Raw genomic sequence first — 20,498 nt, forward strand, 5'->3', positions numbered from 1 at the left:
ATTTTACCAATCTAACTGGTTTAAAAAAATTATTTTTCATTTTTGTAACATAAAAGTTTCGAAAGCTTTAGTCTTAGGGCCTTCATACTTTGGACTTTCCATTCATGAGCTCCTCTTTCAGTACTGCACCAATGTTTTGGCCTGTGTGCGATTCAAATATGGCTCGTGTTTGGAGCATGTCACTTTTCATTTCCCAGTCATCGTCTCAGTGGTGTGGGCTGTAACTTTTATGTAGCTTTGACTAACACCTGAGATTGAACACATCACTGTTTTCACCCCATGCTCCGTCTCAGTCTCTGCTTAGAAGAGGCTTTAGTGCTCAGATGAGTGGAAATATGGCCGCTCACTGGACACGTTGGCAAGAGGTGTAAAGAGTACTGATACAGTATATTCTACTTAAGTAGAAGTACTGTTATGTGATTGAAATTGTGCTCAAGTACAAATAAGTCATAAATAAAATACTCAAGTACAAGTAAAAAGTAGCTCAATTAAATAGTACTAGTAGTGTCGTAAAAGTTTTTATTACCACATTTATTTTTGGTAATAAATATTGCTATGGTTCTCTTGCATACAGTAAACATCTCATGTATAACCTTATAAAGGAAGAGACCAAATCTTGAATAATTGGAACAAAGGCATCTGTATAAATAAAATGTTTGTCAAAATTTACAATTATTAAGAATTATAGAATTATCTAAGTATAGCTAAATTTATTAACTCTAAAACTGAGAAAATAACCTCCATTCAATGCTGTTTTGGCGCTGTGCATTACGTTTAATCTGGTTGGTCAGCTTTGATGTGATGCATTTGATTGTTGTCTGGTCATTTAATTTTTTGTAGTTTCACAATGTCTGTTGATCATTTTCAAACAAAAATAATAATTAACTCAGTAATGGTTTGGTGTAGAAATGTAACAAATGACTTTACTTCCTTTAAAACATACAGGTACATCTAAAAAAAATTAGAATATCATGAAAAAGTTTAATATTTTTTGTCACTCATTTTAGAAAGTTAAACCCATATATGATGTAGGCTCATGATACAGAGTGAAATATTTCAAGCCTTTATTTCTTGAAATGTTGAGGATTATGGTTTACAGGTAATGAAAACACAAAATTCAGCATCTCCGAAAATTAGAATACTACATAAGATTGATGAAAAAATTGTTATTTTTAAACAAAAATGTAAGGCTTCTGAATAGTTTGTTCATTTTTTTGCACTCAATGCTTGGTTGGGCCTCGTTTGCATGAATGACTGCATCAATGTGGCGTGGCATGGAGGCGATGAACCTGTGGCACTGCTCAGGTGCAATGGAAGCCCAGGCTGCTTTGATAGCAGCCTTCAGGTCATCTGCATTGTTGGGTCTGGTGTTTCTCACCTTCTTGTTGACAATAACCCATAAATTCTCTGTGGGGTTCAGGTCAGTTTGCTGGCTAATCAAGCCCAGTAACACCATGGTCATTGAACCAGCTTTTGGTACCTTGCAGTGTGGGCAGGTGTCAATGAAATCATCATCTCCATAAAGCTTGTCAGCAGAAGGAAGCATGAAGTGCTCTAAAATGTCCTGGTAGATGCTGCGTTAGACTGTGGACTTCAGAAAACACAGTGAACCGACACCAGCAGATGACATGGCAGCCCAAATCATTACTGACTGTAGAAACTACACACTGGACTTCAGGCAACGTGGATTCTGATACTCTCCACTCTTCCTTCAAACTCTAGGATCTTGATTTCCAAATGATAAGCAACATTTACTGTCATCTGAAAAAAGGAGTTCTTTTACTCCACAGCCCAGGTACAAGATGCTTCTGATGTTGTCTCTTGTTCAGCAGTGGCTTCACACAAGGAACATTTGTATCCCATGTCTAGGATCGGTCTGTGTGTTGTGGCTCTTGATGCACTGACTCCAGCCTCAGTCCACTCCTGGTGAAGCTCCCAACAATTATTGAATGCATTTAGCTTGACAATCCTCTCAAGGCTGTGGTCATTCCTTTAGCTGGTGCACCTTTTCCTACCACTTTCTCCTTCTACTCAACTTTCTATGAATATCATTGGATACAGCCCTCTGTGAACAACCAGCTTCTTTAGCAATGATCTTTTGTGGCTTATCCTCCTTGTGGAGGGTGTCAATGACTGTCTTCTGGACATCTGTCAAGTCAGCAGTCTTCTCCATGATTGTGTAGCCTACTGATCCAGACTGAGAGACAGTTTAAAGGCTCAGGAAACCTTGATTTTCCAAAACTGAACCTTTTCACAATATTCAAATTTTCTGAGACACTGAATTTTTGGTTTTCATTACCTGTAAGCCATAATCAAAGTTTCCTGAAACAAAGGCTTGAAATATTATATGAAACTATATCATATATGGGTTTGACTTTCTGAAAAGAGTGACCAAAAATATTACTTTTTAATGATATTCTAATTTTTTTTTTAGATGTACCTGTACTTTAGTACAAGTAAACTTACTTATTTAGAAATGTACTCATAAAAATGCAAGTACCTATAAAAGCAACTAAATTACAGTAGTGTGAGTACTTGTAATCTGTTACTTTCACCTCGGCACTTTGGCCTGTATCCAGACAAGCACACACTGACCGCAGTGTTTGCTGATTCAGCCGGGTAGTTTTTTTGGTGCATCACTACAAACAACTGACTTTTAAGTCAACGAATCATTTATGTCAAAAGTCATTGCGCGCCTTTGCGTTTTGAAACTAGTTTTTACTTTTAAAGTCAGAAAGGACTTATTTTTCCTGAGTAATACTCCATGTGTTTTTATGAGTAATGAAATGAAATTGAAATTAACTCAGCGTATTCCAAGAGCCAACAACAACTCATCCATTAAAGCGATGAGACCAGAAGTTGTTGACCAGGAGCCAAGGATGCCGTTTCCTGGGAATTAAAGTTTCTGATGAAGGACGAGGCGTCGTGATGTAGGAAAGTGTATCTGAGTCAAGTTCTCTCAAGAGTAGACTCATACCTGTTAGTTGGAGACCTGGTCCTGATAATCCCGTAAGGGGTTAAAACAGACAATTTTACACTTGACTTTATATCGTGCACCTTTGATTTGTATATTAGCAATCTTTTTATTTCGCGCCACGTCATTTTGTTACATTCTTACCGTTTACCTGCTTTGTATTAGAGCTGGGTATCCATTCAGATTTCCCAACTTGTTTCATCACAATACCAGTATATAAACATTAATGTATTAAATATATGATTTTGAGTCAATAGCAGGTCATTCAATGGAAAATCGATTTAAATTGTTTTTTTTTTTTACCTAGCTCTGGTTTGTATGTCAATAAGTTTGCAATTAAAATGCCTATAGGTTTATTTTAAAATCCACTGTGACGTTCTAATCTTTATTAGCACTAATGAAAAACAACACAAACAAAGCATTCTTGGTCAATTTAAACCCCTTGAGTTTAAATGTCTAGTAATTGATACAAAAATTCATGACAAATTAAAAAATTTAATTAATTTGAGAAGAATAATAATTTAAAAATTTAAACACAATCTTTAACAACTGTATTATATACTTTCACTTTGTGTAAAATGCAGTAAAAAAAATATCTGCGCTGGCACAATTTTACTAATCCTGGCTACTCTGCATTTGTAATACAGTATAACAAACATGATCAAAAACTGTGTGCGTGCGTGCATGCGTAGGTAAATCTGATGCAGTACATGAAGCTCAGCACTTCCAGAGATTTCCGCATCAATGCTGCCACTCTGGATGCAGCCCTGCAGGAGCAGGACGACACACAGGAAGAGGTACGTCTCACTATTAAAAAACATTACGTAGAACACAATGCTAAAAAGTGTATGCATGGGGTCAGTATTCTTAAAGACTCTTTGGATCGGTTTTCTTTTTAACTTCCAGGCCACTGAATCCCAGAACATAGAGAAGACGCCAGAGCCCAAACAGAAAAGGAGGAAACAGTAAAACAACATTTATTAATAAACAAACACATCTTTAACTCAAGCAGCATATAAACACTTATTTACAGTTGTTAATGTTTGTCCAGTGTTATCTTTCTATGTTCAGTGATCCGTTGGTAACGTTGATGATCTGGTAGATGTCCAAGGCCTCGCCTGTGGAGAGTTATTTGCTCTTCATTAAAAAGAAGAAATGTGTGGAATGAAGTTGTGGTGCTCAGTTATGGAAAAGTTCACTTGTTTCTGTTTTATATAATTGCCAGTTGTATATTTAGGTGTAATAGATGCAAAGATATGATGCTGATTGATGTATGTAAGAAAGCTTCTTTTATGATTAGGTAATGTTTGTTTTAAAGGAAAAAGGTTTGGAACAGCACGCTTATTTTATATATGTTTTTAATATTTCATGTATAAATATGTTAAGAGAAAAAAAAAAATCTCTTTTCATGTATAATTATGTTAATGTTTCATTTTTTCTCTTGTTTCTGACTGGCATTTATTAAATTTAGATTTTTTTGTGGACTGAACTGTTTTTTTTTTTTTTTTTTTTTTAAACTGTTCATTGTGCATTTATATCACATAAATGTATTATCCATGTGAAAATAAATGTTATAAAGGGATAATAATGGTGTTTCACACTCACCTGGTGAGATGCCGTATCTCCGGGCGACGCCTGTAGGGTTTGAGGGCGTGGCACAGTCCATGTTGACCTCTTTCCTCAGACACTGGTCGATGTCCACTGCACTGAAGAAAGCCACTGACTGAGGGAGGTCCTGCATGCCTAAGGAATAGGCAAACATACTCCTGCAGCAGGAGTGAGAACAACGTTACCGCTCTGCTGTCTGTGAAAGGCTCGCTGTGATTGGAGGGAGTAATTTAATGTGTGCGCACCTTGTTAGAAGGTTTGTGATTTGCAGAGCCAGCGCTGCTCGGTATCTGTCCTCGCTGTGTACCAGGTAGCGCACCTCGTCGTGGATGCTGATGCAGAAGCGGCCGTCAATCTTATGCTCCTCAAAAAGCCACTTCATAGCCACGAGCATCAGGTGGAGGTAATCCACAGCAGAGCTCTGCACCACCCAGTTCACTCTGCTGGTGATAAACTGGAAAACAAACAACTGTATCAAACTTAAGGCACAGAGACTAAATCCGTCTGGAACATCTAATGCGGCCCAGAGGAGAAAGAAAAACCAATCATTGTGTAAGTCAGTGGTTCCCAAAACTTTGTGTCCACGGTACACCAGAGGACAAGTAAAAATCTGAATGCACAACTATTGTGCAAAATAGCCTTTATAACACGTTATATCATATGTACAATATCTGTAAATGTGCATAATTATTTACTAATGCCAAATAAAATGTAACAAAGACAAATATATTACTCATGAAATATTTATTACAAAAAATAGGATAAATAAGAGTTTGCCTCTGTATTATAAAATGAGTGCATACAAAGTAGTAAATAAAATTTTTTATTTTTTGTGTAGTTGCCTCCCGGCGCACATTTGGGATCCACTGGTGTAAGTGACGAACTGCTTCTGTCTTAGATCACAGCCCACAAATTCAATAAAACGCCAAAATATCTGCCTGTGATTAAATCATATTTTAAATTCATACATGCAAATCAGTCACCTTTCGGTGAAATTTGCCATTTTGAACTCAAAGTAAGTCATTTACTGATCGTATAAACTCACTGCATGCCACTCCCTTGAAAACAAACCAACATGGCAACCACTCTGTGTTTTTTCTGTCATTTTGTACATTTACTTTGGGAGCCTCACACCATTAGACCGAGGGCCGCATTTGGCCCCCGAGCCACCAGTTGCCTATGTCTGCGCTAGTACATGTTCTATTAATTAGGAAATACATCTACAATTATCTAATGGGTTTAACCGTTTACTAATGGTTATGGAGCGATGAAGTGCAGTTGGAATATGTCAAAACTGAATTAACTAAATTCAGAAATGGCTCTATATATATATATATATATATATATATATATATATATACTGTACTTAATATTTTGCAAATTTAGGTTATTTTATATCATATATACTGTATATTGTAATTTTTCACAAACCAAAACTTAAATGGTGGAAATAAATGTTTTAAGGCTTGAAGAAAATAGTGTATTTTGAGTGTTCCAGATTGCTTAATTTGTGTTAAAATCAAAAAAAATGATCTGGGGGAGGATCCCCCCCGATCCCCCTATAATGGCTTTTGCTGTCACGTTTTTTCATGCTGTTGGTGTTTGCATGTCTTTTAATTGCAAATTGTTGAAGTAAATCAACATGTTTCCTAAAATCCTGCAATTGTCCTTCAAATTATTCCACAAAATCATTGAAAGTTAAAGTGAAGAAATGACTAATTTTCCCACCTAAAGTCTATAGCCCACTTGGATTCAAACTGGTCTGTATTCCTGAAATAGAATGAGTTCAACACTTGGTACAGTGTACATTTTAGGACATCCTCAGGTCTCAGAGGTTTTCCTGATACCAGCCCCTTACCAGACCAAACGGACTCACGACTCAGCAAAACCTCCATCCAACTCAACGGCTTCAGGCCGTAAAACACGATATGGTATTTTATTTTGAAGCTCGAGGCTGTTTCATCTGATGGTGTTTGGTCTGACAAATGACAGAAGTGTCCCTGATACCTCACTCTGAGACCTGAGAAGGTGATTCCCTAAAATGTAACCATACCGTGGTTTAAACAATGAGCCTCAAACCCATTAGATGTTTAGCAGGCTTGGACATTTCATTTTAAATGTGATTGATTTTAATAGCTAGTGCCGGTCCTACCTCGTCCTTCACCGTGTGGGGCTCCAGGGCTCTGCTGATCCTGCAGCCTAGGACTGGAGTGGAGGGCTGTGCTGAGTGAGCGATGCTCTCCAGCTTGTTGAACATGTCTGACTCGGTTCCTCCCGCCCACACACGCTTACTCACAAGATCCCACCGTTTACGACGAGAGCTGAGAGGATTCAGGTCACATACACACGCATACATTTATCAAGAAAATGTTACACTTTAATACATAACTTAATGATTAGTTAATCAATGCTCTCCTACCTTTGTGAAATCAGTTTTGTGATCCTTCTTAATTCCTGCAACGATACGGTTCCGTTTTCCCCTCTTTCCACATCCATTCCCAGCTCATTGACCAACCACTCGCCCTCCTCTGACAGATGATATCTGAGAGAAATAAACACACATGGATGCAGCTTGACCGTTCTTTTCTAATTTATAACTTTTCAGTAACTTTTCTAGTGACGCTGACCTCCTCAGACCCTTGGTCAAAGCGTACATCTGCTTGGCTTTAGTGGCTGCCTCTTCCTGACTCAGACGATGGTTGAACTGCATCAACAACCTCTCAGCAAAGGGTTGACCTGCTCCGTAGATCCGTCCATAGTTGAAGACTTTGGCGTGTTCCCTGCTGATGCCCACGGTGTCAGCGGTGCGGCTGTGCAGGTCAGTGCCCAGGCTCTTCTTTCCCTGGAGAGTCATCCAACCAAACGCTGTGCAACCTGAAACAGGAAGTGGGGTGGGGTGGTGTGGGGGGGGTGGGGACATTCACTCAGCTAATTCAACACGCTGAGAAGATGATGAAGATAAGATCGATCTGACCGTGCATGCCGGCGAACTGAGCCTCTCCGAGCAGAGCAGCGATCCATAACTCCTGAGAGTCCACGTCTGCGCCCACCAGGTGATAGCCTGGAGGAACCTGAACCATAGCTTTCAGCTCGCTGCCCACGCGGTCCAGCTGGGAACACAAAAAGAAGGAATTCCATAGAAGAATGCAAAGACGGTGCAGAAGCGGAAAAGTTTCATGTAGTGTGAGTACACCCCAAAACCAATGAATACATGCACGATCAGGTATAAAGTAACGTTGTTTAATGCAGTTGTTCTGAACTGGTCTCACCCTGGGACCCACATTTTGCCACGGTCATTAAATCGCGACCCACTTTCTTCTATTTAATTCAACCAACTAAATTTTGTTTTTCAAAAATAGCTGTTGAAAACACACACATATATAATCATTTTTTCAAAACATAAATCTATACATTTTCCTGTGCAACATGCATTTCACAGCATGCCTGTCAAAAAATAAGTTTCTTTCAAAATAAAAGGTCCAACATGAGAGACAGACATTATTTATTTTTGACCAGATGTCAACCGACCCATCAGTTGAGAATCGCTGGTTTAATGATCCTAGTCCCACTCTTCACGTCTTATTTTAAGTATTTATCTTAAGTGTTTTTAGTTATAAAATGTCAGACTTAAATAAGTATAGTTGGATGCTTTAACGTTAGAGTGAAACAAAAAACTTTACAGATAAAAAAAGGAAATCTAAACTTTTTTCATGTTGTGTTTCATTCCAAAAACACCTTTTTATTGATTGTGGGCAGCTCATACTTCCACTGATTACAATTTATGACGTACAACCTTTGAAAATATCAGCAGCAGCAGAAATCCTGTAATATTTCAAACTACCAGTAATAATTTTATACGGGCAAAAAAATGATTCATACTGAAGATATTAGGCTGATGCAATATTTCATTTATACATGAACCTTTTTGAATGATTCATCATGAGCAGCTTTTGGTTCCTTTTCTTACCCGTGCATTGCTCGCTGTCAGCCATGTTGGTTCCACAGCTCTGCGTGTCACTGTTCCAGCAGTGACGACTTGAGGCAATATGGCTCCATGCTGACCCTCTTCATTAAAGTCTTTGTGTCTTTGAAAGGCAGCCGTGGAGGTTGTTAATGAAATGAAATAAATGACGGATCAATAACTGATATAGATGTACCTGGTCACTGTGCGAGGCAGCTCTCCTTTCCTCAGCCACAGCACCATCTGAGAGCTGTGAGCAAACCAGGAAATAAAAATCAGCTTTTATTTCATACAAACAAAACCAGCTGAAATTTATTTTCTGATGGAAACGAACCTTATGCGTTTATGGGCGTTCCTCCAGAATGACATCATCTTGTTGATCTCCAGAGCTCGTGTGGCGTTAGTCCCGCCTCTTCCTGCCGTGAGGGTGCCGTCCTCCATCTTCGCCAGGAAGTCTTTAGAAAAAGGGCTGCCGACGTTGTTGTGATTTCCATCCTGGGAACAGGAACAGCTGAGGAGAACAGCTCAACGTAGTGACTGCTGATCCGTTTACACTTAGATTTACCTTATGAGGTAATTTGAAAAACCAGCAGCCAGGAATATCCACGTCATCATACGGACCATTTCCATGATGGTGGCACCGATTCTTCTTCTCAGCAAAGTCTGAGTCCTGAAGGATCCACATGTACAACAAATGTGAAAAAGGTCCACAGCATAGAGCTTTTAAAGCATGTGTGTCAATAAAAAATAGTTTAACATCCCCTGGTTTAGACAAACTTTGCTCACCTTCTTCTTCTTCTTGCTTTGCACATTTATCATCTTGATGCCGTTTTCCTCAAACTGGCTTTCCAAGGAGCCAAACTCTTCCACCTTAAATTGAAAACAGAAACATGTGCCAGGATGACTGAATTATTATAAAACCATATTCTAGTAGGAACTTCAAATATGAATTTTTTTTTCTTGCCTTTGAGTGTTCCAAAAACAGAAGTGCAGAGTAACCTTGTAACATTATAAGGCTCATTAGTGGGTGAAGGAGGATGGTCGTTATTGATCCCTATGGGGGCTACATTTAATACAGACGTAGGCAACTGAAGGCCCGGGACCTACGTGTGGCCCTTGGTCTAATTTTGTGTGGCCATGAAAACAAGTCTCCAAAACACTTACAGAAAAATACACATAAAAAACTGGAAGAAATACATACAATTACTCCAAAAACACACAAGACGACAACAAAAATACACAAAAATAACTGGAAAAACATAAATTGATAACACAAATATACAAAATCACTCCTAAAACACAAAATGACTCAAATCACATGAACCAAAAGTCAAAATAAATCAAAACAACCACAAAACCTTGTCTTCTTTCCTGTATTAATGCTGTATAAATGGTCATTACACTAAACGCTTACATGAATGATGATATTGTGATGTATTTTAGATCAAAGAATCACATCTTTGAGTCCCTTACTAAAATTAAAAGCTGCCCATCCTTTGTGGAATTGATCAGTTTTAATCATAAGTGATTACCTTTAAATAAACGTGGTTCTAAACTAAAATATGATGAGAGTAGAACAAGATTTAAGCTATAGGACATTATAAACACACACACACACACACACACACACCTTTGTCCACACGGCGCTATCCGTCCACATGACGTCATCCTCAGGGCTGGAGTTCACAAAGTGAGGACGCTCCTTTCTGTTCTGCTCACAGTATTCATTATAAATACTTTCAATCGCCCTGTTTAACAAAGAATCAAACACACCGTGGTCCAGAGAGGAATTTCCATCATCTTATCATCAATCATCAGGATGATTATGTACCAGTGAGGGCAGGTGGGCTCTGTGCTCTCCTCTGGAGGATCCAGGTTATCCCTGCGTCCCGGTACCAGGTACCCCCACCCATGTTTCTCTGTGTAATGCAAAGGGAACCCGTCCCATGTGAGACCCATCAGCTTTGGAGTCAATCTCATCTGCAGACTGATGAGGTTGGCCCCCGGGGACCAGCAGGCGTCCTCTGACATCTTCTCACACAGCTTGCGATACCACCTGGAGGGTCCGAGAGGAAGAGCTGAGCGTGTGCATATGGATGTGAACGTCAGGGTTGGGGTCAATTATAATTGTAATCACGTAATTTGTAATTACAGTTATGGCGTAATTAGAATATGTATCTGTAATTGAAATAATATGTTGCTGTTGTAATCATGATTGAATTGTAATTGAGTTCAGATAATTGGCATGGAAATTATATAAAAACTACAATTTAATTAAGCTCAAAACTGAGGAACCATGTTAGAGTTCCATGCGTATACATATGTAGTTAATAGGGGTGTTGGAAAAAATCAATTCGGCGATATATCGCGATAATACATCACGCAATTCTCGAATCGATTCAAAATGCATTAATTGTTTTATTTATTTATTTAAACAGGAAAGTCTTTTCCACTGCAGGAGACATTGTAACAAAGAAGTGCTGAAACCTGGACATGTTGACCAGCTTGTGTTTTTTCAATAAAATCTAAAAATAAAGTACTAACTTTCTGCATTTATTTGTTGTTCTAGGCATAAATACCTCAGTTAAGTTGCACTAAAGTCAAAGTTGGTTTAAAAGCCACAGGCAGATTGTATGTTATTTTTTATTTTAAGTTGTTGGCACATGGCATGTTAAAGCCAATGTTTTGAGTGTAAAATATGCCAATAAAAAATATTTCATACATAATGTTCTCATGAAGGTGGACACATTTACAGATTAGTCGTTTCTTAAGTCAGGACTCGAGACTGCGACCAAAATGGTTGCATATGCGAGTATAATTTCAGTGTGTGCGAGTGAAAATTTGATCTGGTCGCAATCGTGCGAGTTCGTATAGGGTGATGTTATTTTATAGGAGCGGCTCAATGCTTCGTCACGTCCCACAGAGTGCACTTCCCCTTCTCTCTCTCTCTCCGCGCTGCGGGATTACCGTAAAACCGTCTAAAACAGGCACTGCTAATTGGCTGGTGTCGAAGTTGACCGAGGATTTCGGGGTGGAGGCTGGCTTGACCGCAGTGCTGCGGGTGAGGAGACGATGCACGCTCATGCAACTTGGCTGCGGATAATGCAACGGTGAATGCGCCGTGTATAAACACCAATGTGCTCCTTTGGAGTGCGCGCGATCCGTGAACAGAGCCAGGCATAACGAGCCGTTCACTGAGTGCGCGCTCACATTGAGGGCAGCAGTAAAAAGGAAGAACGTGTTGATGGCGCGTACACGCTCATCAGAATCAGCATGAAGGGACTATGATGTCAGGCCAGATGTTCAGCTATGGTTCTCCCAGAGCAGGGGTCTGCAACCTGTGGCTCTGGGGCCTAATGTGGCCCTTTGACTCTTTTGCAATGGCTCCCTATAGCTTTAACAAAAAAATTATATATATAGAAATAAATACTTATTTTTTACAGAGGCTATTAATGATTAATGACAAAATAAAATTAAAATATAACAATTTGTTAACCTAAAATAAATCACATTGTGCAATGACTCAGCACCTTCCTACTTCACCTCCTGCAACATCTACAGACCATCAAATGTTCCTGTGGCTAACCTTAGGTTTTAAATACCTGGTAAGATAACTAAACCAACAAAAATACTATTCTGGAAGAAAATAGAGATTTTAATTGTGTGGAGACAGATTCATTTAACCACCAATGTGCCAGTTAAACATGCATGTTTTACAGTATGATCATGTGTTATCAAATTCAAGTTACTTTTGTAGCCTTTCAAATACATTAACTAAAAAAAATATTATTTATATAACATTGTGTTCATGTAAACTGAGATGTATAAGAATTTGAAGATGCAAGATACTGTTTTATTTCTTGATGTCAATTTATTTTATTTTAAACTGTTTAAGTTTCCATTTACATGATCAATATAAATCACATCAAACATTATTCTATATCATTTTAACTGTGTAGAATTGAATTCACTGTATTGTCTTCAATGAGAAGGTATTTTTTTTGCTCCAGGAGGACTTTAATCCAGGTGAGATGAGGTTAAATGGTTCCTTGTAGAGTAAAGGTTACAGACCCCTGACCAGGGGTAGAGGGTTAGGAGACCCCACTATCAGAGCTGTATGTATTGGGACACGAATCGTATCACCAGATGCCAGGCAATACACACCCCTAGTAGTTAATAATCAATAAAATATGTTTCATGAAATAAAATATAAAATAAAATGTTTCAAGTTTTCCCACTACCTGTCAATTCTCTTGAGTATCATTTTAATTTTTTATTTATTTTTTTTAATAATTGAAATCTAGGGGTATACTGATAGAAAAAAGGCCCAAACACCAACACCAAACATATCAATACCAATATTTTGTATTTTACAGCTGATTTAAGACCCATTATCATAAAGCTAACACAAGAGGAAGATTTTGTTTCATGGGGTTACTTATTTCAGATTCGGTAATTGTGATTCATTTGTTGGTCACCGTAATGGTGATTGAGTCGTAATTGAACACGAATCATTGAAGACATAATTCTAGTTGAAACATTGAATTGACCCCAACTCTGGTGGGTGTGGATGAGGAGGATGTGAGTGTTCTCACCCTGGATGTCCAGGCAGATGTTGTCTCCTCTTTGGAAGTCGACTCACGTTTTGCTTCACGTTCTCAACAGCCAGCCTGCTGGGACAGGACCCTGCTAGCTCCTCCTCAGGAGGGGGGCCTGGGTCTGATCAACAAAACCTATTTAGTACAGGTGTCCCGGTCCAATATCTGATATTACAAATCACATCTTTTTTTTAATAAAAGTATTGGATTATATCAACCTGCACCTAAAATCTATGATAGAAGCATCCCATTTTTGAACAATTTTATGTTTTTGTTGTTCTTTTGTGTATATTTCTGTCATGTTGTGTTTCAGTCTCACATTTGTAGTCGTTTTTTTTTTAAAACAAGACAATTGAAGGATTTTGTTTGTTTAATTGTAGAATATTCCTGTGATTAAATTAATCTAGTTACTATTTTTCACTTTAGAAATATAATTTTTTGGTTTTTATTGGACTTATTTGTTATTTTTCAGTTTTTTTTTTAATTTATTTTCTTCTATTGTAGAATATTCTTATATTTAATGTTGATTGTTGTTCCCTATTTGAATTAAATCACTTGATCAAGCCTTTAATAACATTCCACTAGGGATGTAACGATTCACTCAACTCCCGATACGATTCATGATACGATTCTCTCACGATTTATTTTACAAAATGGGACTGTAGACCAGTGACGTGCCGTCAGGGTAGGCAAGGTAGGCAGTGCCTACCCAAGGGTGAATTGATATTTTGATTATTTAATTAAATTTTTTTTTTTTTTTTTAATTATAAATTATTTATTTTTCCATTTCCAATAGCCTACAGTACCTATAAGTTTGAAAGTGTCCGCATTTTGTGTGTTTTATAGCCCAAATTACTAAACAGTGCTATTTCCTGGAACAGCTGCACAGTCTTTTTTTTTTTTTTTTGTTCGGAGACCAACACCTGAGCTACCAGACCTTCAGCAAAGGTAAGGTCAGAACATGTTTCATACTTTTCACAGTGAATGGAACAAAAGGAAAGATTGACTTTGTGGATGCTCCTCAGTGAGGATGTTCTAAGTTGTCATTTTCTCTGTGTTTCCAACACAAACAACAGATGTGCTGCCGTGTCATGAGATATATCTTGTTGGAGAGTATGGAGGCTATATTAAATAATTGTTTGTTTCTTTAATGGTGTTTATGATATTGATTTCGTTAGATGGCTAAACACTTGTTCATGTGGATCTTATTGGGTTTTTTCTTTCTTATTATGAATTTTATATTTTGATAAGCGCAATGAGATGACTTTGTTGAAAATTACTTTATACAAAATAAATTGATTTGAATTTAATTAACACTTGACAGCAGAAACATATGAACTTGTCATTGGTGGTCTCGATTTGCAACGTGCCTACCCAACCCTAGTGGTCACGGCACGTCACTGCTGTAGACAAATATTGTACTATTTTCCTTTTATATTTAATTGTCAAAAGAATCCCTTGATAAACTATTCAAAACAACGCAATTTAACTGAAAATAAATCTTGAATGAAATAAATAAAGAAATAATACAAATGAAGAAGAAGCCTATTAATTTAAATTCTGGTTCTATAGTAAACAATGCAAAACTACATAATAGTTCCTTTTCTTTTTAAAAGTGCAACTGAAAATGTATTTTGTGCCTTAAAAAAAAAAACAACAATTTGCACTGTATTTACGGCAGATATTTGTTGGTACCAGCAGAGGGCGCTGGTAACCCAGTGGTCGGTTGGGATGCAGATGTCCTTGCAGTGAAGAAGAGAAGCTATGCTAGCAGACAGAGCTAATAGAAAAACGTGACTTTTAAAGATATTCACGTAATATTGCAGATATTCTTTCGGTGCTAAAAGGGTAAGGAATCATAGGAATAATTTATTAACATGATTAAGAGTAGAAGGCGGCCAGAAAGAAAATAGTAGCAGATTCCGCCCACCGCCTACACTTTTAGACGGATATATAGCGCCCTCTGCTGTTTAAAAAAAGTACTGCGATTCAATTTTCAGAGCATCGATGTGAACTTTGATACCTATGAATCGATTTTTAACTGCCTTACGATTAATCGTTACATCCCTACATTCCACATTATAAAATAAGTAATAAAAGTACGTATAATCCATGCGGATATCAGATCAGATTGTTACGGGATCGTATCCAAAGTGAAAAAGTTGGATCATGACAGCCCTACTATTAAAAGCTACCAGACTATGTAAACATCTGTTTGACCTGAATAAAGGAATGTGTTAGAAAGGTTTTCCACCTTCTTCCCACTCTGGAATGGGAGAAGCACTTTGAGCTTTGGCCGCTTGCTCCGAGCTTTTCTTCTTGCTGACGGTGGCTTTTTTCAACTTGAACTCCTGCACGTCCCAGTCAAGATCCCACAGCCAGGGATCGTCTTTGTACCTGTAAATAAAACAAGCCGTTTTAAACATCTACATGCTCTATGTGTTATCAGGTCAAAGCTTACTTTTCCTCTTCCAGAAGCTGACAGGCATCATCGGCTAAAATCATCAAAGACTTCTTCATTTCTCTCTCCAGCTCCTCATAAACATCCTGAGAGTCTTCCAGGTACCGCCCCCAGTTTTGATTGACAGGTAGGTAGCTCACACCCATCTCCAGCGTCCCAGCCAACGTCACTGGGTGAGGACATCTAGTACCAGCAGAGAGGACGACCAGTCAACGCCGTGTCTCTCATGTAGAATGAAAGGTATTTCTCAGTGAGTTCTGACCTCTTCATGAACAGTGGGAGCTGCTCAGTGAACACCTCATGAGTGGCTTCAACATCAAGCGCGCAATACTGCATTAACTCCTGCAGAGGGCAGCACACTGCTTTAATTTCATATTAACAAAAAAGCTGATCCAATGACATAAATCCATCAATGGTAACTTTTATCACCTTTATCTAGTGTCACATTACCAACATTCATGTTAACATTTAGAATAGTGAGGATTGTTTGTGTTGTTGGAGTCAGTGTTTTTGTTATTTCGTGTATTTTTCTTGTCGTTTTTTATATTTTTCTTTTGTTCTGTGTATTTTTTGGTTTTTTAATGTGTTTTTGGAACAATTTTGTGTACTTATATGTATTTAAGGTGATTTTAGTGTAATTTCTAATGCTCTTTTATGTATTTTTCTGTCATTTTGTGTGATTTATAACAATTTTATGTGTTCTTATTGTCCTTTTGTGTATATTTCTGTCATGTTATATGTTTCAGTCTCAAAGTTGTGTTTTAATGTCATTGTGATGTCTTTGTTTGGTTTTTTCTTTTCATTATAATTTTGTTGTATATTCTTGTTGTGTATTTTCCTTGACATTTCGTACATTTGTCCGTTCTTTAGTGTCCTTTCCGAGGTGTGTTCCAGAAAAAAAGTTCAACAAACTCTTGAGTTTATCCATTAACTCTGGGTCAACATACCCCGCGATGGGAAACTCTGGGTATCTGATGCCATTACAGCTGGTATGAAGTGGGTCAATCAACCCTGAGTATATAAACCTTGGGTTACTTTCATTCACGAGCGCGATAACAAGCCATCATCAATTGAGCAAAAATACCACAAGCTGCCATGGCAACCACCCGGAAGAGAGCGATTTATTCACCCCGTTGGGGGAAATAATCTGGAGTTTGGAGAATATGATCATGTTCTAAAAGTGTGTTCACACAGAACGTCACTCCAGTGACTGTAGTCGCTTAAATCGCCCATGATTAGTCGCGCTTTTAGGCATTTTAGTGTAATTTCTGATGCTCCTTTCATTATTTTATGTCAGTTTGTGTTTTTATTGTTTTTTGTGTATATTTCTGCCATGTTGTATGTTTCAGTCTCATTGTGTGTTATGATGTCATTGTTGTGTATTTTTTTTGGAGTTGTTTTCAATGTTTACTTTGCAAGCTGCACAAAGGTAGATCTAGGCCTGCATGTTGCACATGTCTGATATAAATGAATAAATGCTGACATGTATTCCAATGTCGACCTCTGACCTGGAAGTTGTTCCTGACGTCCGTCATGTTGCCTTTGATAAAAATCTCTCTGGCTTCTTTCTGCAGCGGCTCTCCTCCCACATACAGATCGTGGACAGCAGCTAAGTTGTTGATGCTGCTGATGTTGACCCAGTCCCACGAGCCAATCTGTAAACACAACAGTCTGCTGATGACACAGTCCCACTATGAGAGTCATCAGACAGCAAGTCACCAACCATTGGGCCCTCCTTCTTCTGCCTGGCTTTCTTTATGTGCTCCTTGACCTCATGGAGACCTTTTTTCTTTCCCAGCTTGCTCGCCATCCACAGAGTTCGCTGGAATCCTGTGAGTCCTGAAATAGCCATGTGCAGGCTCATGGTGTCCATGAAACGCATCTTTGATCCCTTAAAAGAAGGAAAACGGGTTACTATATCATCTGGTTCTCAACCTTGGGGTCAGGACCGCATTTAGGGGGTGCAAGACACTGGGAGGGGGTCGCCAGGTGACTTCAAGAAACTAATATTTTTAAACAATTTCAGCGAATTTTTGCTTATTTGTTTTTACAATTTTTCTGCAACTACACCAAACTTGCCATATTTTAACCTATTTTCATCATTTTTGTCACCGTATTTTTGCTCCTTGTCATGCATTTTTGTTACATTACTCGCATTCCTGCCACTCCTTTTGACCTTCGACAGCATGCGCAGACCAAGAGGAAATAAATAAATAAAATAAAATAAATAAATGACATCACCCCCACCCTCCCCACATTAATGCCACTTTTAAGCCAATATTGACACTTTGAACCATTTTTACCACATACATACAAACCTGATAAATAGTCACAGACACAACATTACTGACCTTTAGGAGATACTGTTCTTTGATAAAAGATCTATCAAAGCTGACGTTATGGCCGATGACGAGCCTCTCCTTCCATTGACCTCCTGGGGGTCGGGCTGAGTTGAAAGGTGTCTCTAGTGGGATGAGGTCAGCCAGGGTCAGCTGATTGGACCAGGAGTATCGCTCCTCAATCAGGCGCTTACTGCACCACGAGTACCTGAGCGATAACCAGCAAAAACTTACCATTTTGTCAACACGTTGTCAGGATGTTTGCTTTAAAACAAGTATCGGACATTATGCTGATGTAATTAACTGATAAAATAACAGGCTTTGCTTGATTGATCAACAACACAGACATCATACACAGGCTTGTAAATCAACAGAAGTAGGAGGCACTCAACAATCACAAAATCAGAATTATTCACTGAATTTACCAATTTCCAAACATCATGTACATCTATGACAGAATGCTTGGATCTTTTAAAAATGCTGTTGGATCATTCCATGTCATTTGAAAAAATTTTTAGGACATCCCACAAACTTTGGCCTCAAAAACCAATTATCAATAATAAACATAGATGATTATTAGACACAGAGGCAGGCTAGAACGACCTCATGTAAAGGATTTTTAATATAGGCAAGTGGTCAAATAACCCAAAGTTGGGGTCCAAAATAAAAATGAAGAAGTCACATAGAGAAAAATAGTAGTAGTAGGAGTAACTGTGTTAAGTAGGATAGGGTGAAAGTGCCTTCATAAAAAACAATTGAATAAATATGACGTCTGTTTTAGGCCAAATGACTAGTAGTGAGGTATCAGTTCTTAATATTCTGCTAATGATTATTAATGAATGAATGTTTTAACAACTTGATGTGACGCACCAGTTGGTAGAAGAGACAGCAACAGCCAGTGTGGGACACTGACCCTCTGTGGTGCACACCTCCACGTCAAACACCAGTGCATTCTCCTCTGGAAAATCCACTTTCTGACTCCTCCCATCGACATCGTAGCGTGTCCAGCCCACGTCATAGCTCCATTCCTGAGGCATCGGAGGCAGCTGCGCCTGCTGCAGCTTACTGGCAGCGTCCAGGTACGGGAGGCTCTGACTCTGGGCCAAGACACGGAAGTGCTCATCGATGTTTGCTCCGTACATGTGGGGGAGTTTGAGTTCCACGTCAGGCAGCAGTGAGGTCTCTTTACCCCACAGCTGGTGCCTCTGCAGGTGCTGGATGCTGCGCTCCACGTCCTCTTCTTTATACTCCGGCTGCAGGCCTCGAAAGATCTGATCGTGAAGGTTTCTGGACAGCATTTGGATGTTCAAGGGGTTCATGCGTGTTTCTGTGGAGTCCTCGCCGTGGAGGGAGCGGGGCTTGGTGCAGTAGAGAGAGCGCAGACACAGCCATGGTAAAGAGGGGAGGGTCCTCTGATGAGGACGAAGCAGAACATGAAGCATCACCTCATGGGCTTGTTTCAAAAAGGCTGGAAAAGAAAATCAAATCAAAAAAAGTTCAGATTAGTGAGGCTACGTTTCAATGGAAATTATAACATTTATATTCATACACAGAAAAGTATTGAGTATGTGTACTTTACTGGAGTATTATTTTTGGGGATACTTACTACTTTACTTTACTTACTACTAAAATATTACAGGTGGGCGATATATCAAGATTCAAGATACCTGTATACCGAGTTTTCTATTTTGGGGATATATAAAATTACAAAATTGCCAATATCGATAGATAGATATATTTTTTATAGCTTATTTTGTTTTAAGATACTTGCTTAAGGAGTTGTTGCTTTCATTACTTCTCAGGACAGCATAAAAGGCACAATTTGATGGTTTGCTGAGTGCTAAACAAGCCACACCACTGAACTCACTCACACGTGCTGTCCCTTACAGGAGAAAAAGACTAAACTTGCACATATTGTGCTGCTGTTTGTTAGTAAATGTGCCTGTGTGGCATTTGGATCAGATTGAACCCAGATCAATAAAGGTATTCTCTATTCTAGATGTTATTGGATCATTCTGTGAATAACGGTGATTGGTTTTGATTTAGCTTCTCAACACAAACCTAAATGTGGCATTAGTAAATAAATCTATATTTTTTTTAAATTCAGTGTTATACAGTTGTACTACTATTGGGTAACTATTGCATTGTTGTATAAATAAACATGTAACAGTGTACTCTTATTTGCACTTAATAATAGAAAATGATAATAATAAAAAAGATGATCAGCTAGACCTTTATTTTCATGTTATTAATTCATTCATTCCTAAGCGCGTGTTAACCATAACAGTGGCTACTACACATGGAGGCTATGCTAACGCTAACCAATGTGTTACAAACAAATGGTTATTTGTTAACCTCCACGCTTCATTAATGTTATCTACGGTGTATTTAAAGCTGATGATAACGCTCCTCTGACCGCACAAATTATCCATAGCATTTGTAGAAATGAGCAGGATAATAATAAAGTTACCTCTGATTGTTCTTCTTGCTTTGCTCCGTTAAAGAACCGAAGATCAGCGCCTCCTTGTGGCCTGGATGACTGCGTGGTAGAATTAGA

General features: G+C 38.5%; 2 protein-coding genes across 2 annotated transcripts in view; one reads left to right on the plus strand and one right to left on the minus strand.

The window, feature by feature from the left end:
* Positions 1–4,307, plus strand: part of fanci (FA complementation group I) — a 24,287-nt gene extending 19,980 nt beyond the window's left edge. The window contains exons 36-37 of the mRNA XM_028449785.1: positions 3,667–3,771; positions 3,881–4,307. Of these exons, the coding sequence (XP_028305586.1) occupies positions 3,667–3,771; positions 3,881–3,943 (168 nt within the window). The 3' untranslated portion in view covers positions 3,944–4,307. The remainder of the gene's footprint in view (positions 1–3,666; positions 3,772–3,880) is intronic.
* Positions 3,927–20,468, minus strand: polg (polymerase (DNA directed), gamma). Its single transcript, XM_028449787.1, has 23 exons — positions 20,412–20,468; positions 18,812–19,409; positions 17,954–18,149; positions 17,326–17,493; positions 17,111–17,257; positions 15,865–15,944; positions 15,603–15,785; positions 15,396–15,538; positions 13,139–13,262; positions 10,375–10,599; positions 10,174–10,291; positions 9,330–9,413; positions 9,109–9,213; positions 8,878–9,038; positions 8,740–8,793; positions 8,550–8,667; positions 7,557–7,692; positions 7,210–7,456; positions 7,002–7,124; positions 6,735–6,903; positions 4,828–5,036; positions 4,580–4,740; positions 3,927–4,092 (listed from the first exon to the last, which is right to left on the minus strand). The coding sequence occupies exons 2-23, from the start codon at positions 19,381–19,383 to the stop codon at positions 4,028–4,030; spliced, it is 3,588 nt and encodes a 1,195-aa protein (XP_028305588.1). The 5' UTR covers positions 19,384–19,409; positions 20,412–20,468; the 3' UTR covers positions 3,927–4,027.
* Positions 20,469–20,498: the final 30 nt, after the last annotated feature.

The sequence above is a fragment of the Gouania willdenowi genome, chromosome 6 (genome assembly GCF_900634775.1).
Source record: "Gouania willdenowi chromosome 6, fGouWil2.1, whole genome shotgun sequence".
Taxonomy (NCBI): Eukaryota; Metazoa; Chordata; class Actinopteri; order Blenniiformes; family Gobiesocidae; genus Gouania; species Gouania willdenowi.

Bases quoted from the DNA above. Each gene is read 5' to 3' on its own strand.
- polg (XM_028449787.1), bottom strand. From the start codon at position 19,383: ATGCTTCATGTTCTGCTTCGTCCTCATCAGAGGACCCTCCCCTCTTTA. The intron at 8,668-8,739 runs GTACATCTATAT...TGCCTTTCAAAG, and splicing joins CTGCCTCGCACAGTGACCAG to ACACAAAGACTTTAATGAAG. The intron at 6,904-7,001 runs GTAGGAGAGCAT...GAATCCTCTCAG, and splicing joins ACAAAACTGATTTCACAAAG to CTCTCGTCGTAAACGGTGGG.